General features: G+C 33.4%; 1 protein-coding gene across 1 annotated transcript; it reads left to right on the forward strand.

Moving 5' to 3' along the window:
• On the forward strand, nt 1-4,197 carry LOC132733743 (uncharacterized). The gene is made up of 5 exons (XM_060720417.1): nt 1-178; nt 761-885; nt 2,701-2,855; nt 3,506-3,670; nt 4,012-4,197. The coding sequence occupies exons 1-5, from the start codon at nt 123-125 to the stop codon at nt 4,168-4,170; spliced, it is 660 nt and encodes a 219-aa protein (XP_060576400.1). The 5' UTR covers nt 1-122; the 3' UTR covers nt 4,171-4,197.
• The last annotated feature ends 406 nt before the right edge of the window (nt 4,198-4,603 follow it).

Consider the following 4,603-nt stretch of genomic DNA (forward strand, 5'->3'; position numbering starts at 1 on the left):
AGGCCATCTTATTGGTGTTGATAATAGGATGGATTTATGTTCTGGTTACCGTAGCAGAGAATCCGCAATGGTGCGTGTTTACAGTAGAAGATTCATACAAAAAATACCACTGCGTTAAGACAATGGCCGGCAGCCTGCCTTTGATGGCTTGCTCTCTCAGGTGTTGTGATGAACACAGGTTGGTTTTAAATTATATATACTCTTGTTTTTTTAATATTGTGCAGTAATGACCTACAGAAACTTTCTATTGACTGGCTTTTAATAGTTTGGTTCCCAGCATCTATTTAACATAAAACGGTACTACAGTATAACCTATACAGTACGGCCCTCTGTACAGCAAATATCTCTTTTCAACAACGTAATTAAATCTTCCCAAACTGAGATTTAACACGGAATTTAACCTCACTAGAGCAATACCTAGTAACAACAACCAAAATCTTCCCAGATAGCCCTATGGTATGGAACCTGTCCCTGCCACAAAGTTTATGCATGTATACTTTTGGTATTGTTATTGTGTAGCGCTAGAACACAATTGGACACTGGTTTACAAAATGACAAAAAAAGTTAGAACCAGTCACAAAGCAATTATGAATTATAAGATCAGAAGATTGACAAAAAAAAAATAGACTAAAGAGCAGTGCCACTTTAATCTATACTTTATGGATGCTTCTCGGCGTCTTTTCAACAAAGGCCAAAAATATACTTCAATTATTATGTCTATTTCAAATTTAATAAACAAAGGTTGTTTTTTTTGTTACAGATGTATTGGGATATTTCATAAAAAGGATCAAACCGATAACTGTTACCTCATCAGTGCAACTGAGGAAGATACAGGTTGTGCTGATTTCGACTGGGCAATCTGGACAGCGTACAAGAAACGGAAAGGTAGAGAAAATTTAGAATCATTTTGTGTTCCTTTTGATTAATTAATAACTGTACTTAAATAACAAAAAAAAATCATGAATTTAAATAATTTTAAATGCAAGACTTTCTGCTAAGTTAATTAAGCGAAAGTACAATGCAAAAAAACAACAACAAAATAACAACAACAACAAAAAAAAACAACAAACAAACAAACGGGGAAAATTGCATGTTACCATGACAAAAAATGCCGAAAAACGATGACGATATCGCAAATTACCAAATTTAACAACTGGTACGTTATCGTACCGTTTTACCGGCGCCAGTGATGACAGATTGATGCAGTGATGACAGAAATCTAAAATTTTACTGATTTACTATACATGAAGGTAATAAACTTGGTTGATATTTACATGATGCAATTTTACAATTTAACAATTTCATTGCGTCATCGCTCACCTGCGGAAATATCCAACTCGGACCATTTTTTTTTTTTTTGGTAGAAAATCCGTCGACTCAAAGGTAAAATACGATTTTAATTAAATATAAGAAATAGTTAGAGTATCAAAATTTAATGTAACGCATCAAAGAATGGCTAATGTCCTGAAGAAAAATTTATAGATTTATTCTGAAAACGGGATAACTTTTCATACAACCTATAAGAAATTAGGTTGAAAACCTTCTAGGACTTTAAAGCAAATACACATTATATTTCCCTTAAAAGAAACTTCCGCTTAATCAACATCTTTCTAATAAGAAATACATCATTTGGACTATTGAAGATCATTGAAGATCATTGATCTATGTAAAATATCACAACATAGGAGAAAAAAGGATGAACTTATGCCTAGTGAAAAAAATACATTTCAATAAATTATTAATGCTTTAGATAATTTACAATGGATGTTTTGTAAAGATGTGTTTAGAGTACATAGACCTGAAGTGTACTTCAAGTATTTCGTTTAAATATGAAGACAGCAAAGTTTCTGAGTCCTAGTGGGAGTATCTCTTAAATCGAGTCCGATGGAAGCATTTTCCAATTTTATAAAAATAAAGAAAAAATCTGACTTTTAAACAGAAATGTTTGGAACCAATCTAGAAAAATGGGTAAACATTACTCAGTTTATGTTTTGATACATGTAAAGTAATTTTCATGAAGGTTTTCAACGTAATTTCTTAAAGGTTGTGGAAAAGTCCGAAAAAACTTGTCCCGTTTTCAGGCTTAAACCAGACAATAAATCTATAAACTTTTCTTACAATTACCTCAAGGACTGAAGCCATTATTTGATGCTCTACAATAAATCTTGGTTCTCTAACAATTTCTATAAAAAAAATCGTATTCTACCTCCGTGTCGACGGATTTTCTACAAAAAATGTTTCGAGTGGGAGATTTCAGCAGGTACATATAAGTCAATGGACAGTGAATACATGTACTTAGCAATGTCATTGTCCTCATTTGCGTCATGTAAATATACCAACCAAATTTATATACATGTAGCTTACAAGTGGTAATCAGTAAATTTTAGATTTCTGTCATCACTGCAGTAATCTTTCATCACTGGCGCCAGTTATACGGTGTTGTTCTCCGTGTTTCATTATCACGTTTCCGACTTGCCGGAGTAGTAGTAGTAGTACTGGCTTCGCTTTTCTGTTTAATTAATAGGCGAAGTTCCTAATGGAATTCAGTGAATCATTGCATGTAATCGGAACATCCTCGGATATAATTCATTATCCGAACACTGAAGTATAAATGGCTTGTGATCGCATGCTGTTTGAAGATATTTAAATAGAAGGGATAAATATATATCTAAAAGATAATAAAAAGTATTTCTATGATAGATCTTGGACAGTGTGGTTCCTTGTTAATGGACACAGTAGGCTACTATCATTTAGCAGACAGCTCAAAAGTGGCAGCAGAGACTTCACGCCTGAACTATGTTCCGAACAGTATAAATGAGATAGGCGGATTTCTATATGACACAGTGTACCTTTTGGTAAGTATAAACCTAAATAATAATATAAATAAGTATAGATATGTTCTCCTGCCTTCTCAAAACTGCCCGATATTTGACATTGACATTTACTGAGTAAGCTTTAATTATTAAATGTTGCTAAAACTTAGATACAGCTGATTTCATAAATAAAAATGTGAAAAAAAACCGACATGTAAATAATCCAAGTATGACTACGACCTTAAAGTGACCTTTACAATTAAGGTCAAATGGCCGATGTCTTCCTGAAATTGTAATAACATTGTCATATTTCTACGGACTGGATCCATACTTGTACAAAACAACAAAACCGACATGTTGAATAATTCCAGTATGCCTCTACCTTCAAATGACCTTGTCCGCCAAGGTCTAGATATTCAATTTTGCTTTTAAGTGATAAATGGAGGGTTGGACAAAGTAACACTTATTTATGATAACACACGTCTTTGAAAACCCTAAAGGACAACGATATTCCGCCGTGTACCGCTTATGATGGGACGAGCTTATTTCTGTGTCGCTAACATTTAGCGTATTTGTTTAACGTATATGGCATTACAAAAAAATGGATGCACAACAATGCCATACGATTTTTTCAAGGTGTTTGAAAAGCAGTACTGGCATGTATTTAAAAAAAATATGACGTTTATTTACAGGTGAAGTTGTCGTCTGCAGCTAAAGTAAGAGGGACCGTAATACAGGGCAGATGGAGGGATGAGGCACTTGCATTATGCTGTGATGAAAGAGTGACAGAATATTTCATTAATTGGTCACCAGATTGTGACTCATCATGGACGTTTTACCCTGCCAGCAACACAGGGGTATGGAGCCTTTAATTTCAGTTATACCAACTCTGCTTTTGTCATAAGGCATTTTTCCAGGTTTATTAATGTCTGTAATTCTAAAATGTACCGTTCAGCTAAAGCGTAAACCTGAATAAAGCCAACGACCTACTTGTAGCGCTACTATCTAAGAGTTAGTTGCAGGGTTAGTTCCTCAATTCAACGAATAGATAAATGTCGAATGAAATATGTATTGTACACTTTAAGAAAAAAATCATTTCCTTTTGTTTAAATTCTTAATCTTTCAGCTTATTAATAGATAGATAGATTGAATGATTAATTGCATAATTAATGATTTATTAGTTATATCTTATTTGCAGACGATATATTTCGAAGGTAATGTTATCCCTGGAGCTGGAAACGAAGCTGTTGTGAACTTATTTGATGAGCCCGTTGTCGGTATATGTTTCGCTTTTTATGTCCAGAGTTATCATCTTCAAGCAATTGTTCGCTGGGATCTGATTGGATGTGAACTATGAAATTAGCTGTCAATTTATACATCATGAGCTCTTACTGGGGTGAACTATGAAAAATAACTGTCATTCTTTAAACCATGAGATCTTACTGGGGGTAAAATATAAAAATAGCTGTCAATTTATACACCATGAGATTTTACTTGGGGTGAAATATAAAAATAGCTGTCAATTTATACATCATAAGATCTTACTGGGGGTGAAATATAAAAATAGCTCTCAATTTATACACCATGAGATTTTACTTGGGGTGAAATATAAAAATAGCTGTCAATTTATACATCATGAGATCTTACTGGTGGTGAAATATAAAAATAGCTGTCAATTTATACATCATGAGATCTTACTGTGGGTGAAATATAAAAATAGCTGTCAATTTATACATCATGAGATCTTACTGGTGGTGAAATATAAAAATAGCTGTCAATTTATACATCAT

The sequence above is a fragment of the Ruditapes philippinarum genome, unplaced genomic scaffold, assembly GCF_026571515.1.
Source record: "Ruditapes philippinarum isolate M1 unplaced genomic scaffold, ASM2657151v2 ctg2384_1_1_1_1, whole genome shotgun sequence".
NCBI classification, from domain to species: domain Eukaryota; kingdom Metazoa; phylum Mollusca; class Bivalvia; order Venerida; family Veneridae; genus Ruditapes; species Ruditapes philippinarum.

Excerpts from the sequence above, each read along its gene's own strand:
- LOC132733743 (XM_060720417.1), top strand. The coding sequence starts at position 123 with ATGGCCGGCAGCCTGCCTTTGATGGCTTGCTCTCTCAGGTGTTGTGAT. Across the intron at positions 179-760 it reads AGGTGTTGTGATGAACACAG|ATGTATTGGGATATTTCATA; the intron begins GTTGGTTTTAAA and ends TTTTTGTTACAG. Across the intron at positions 2,856-3,505 it reads ATGACACAGTGTACCTTTTG|GTGAAGTTGTCGTCTGCAGC; the intron begins GTAAGTATAAAC and ends GTTTATTTACAG.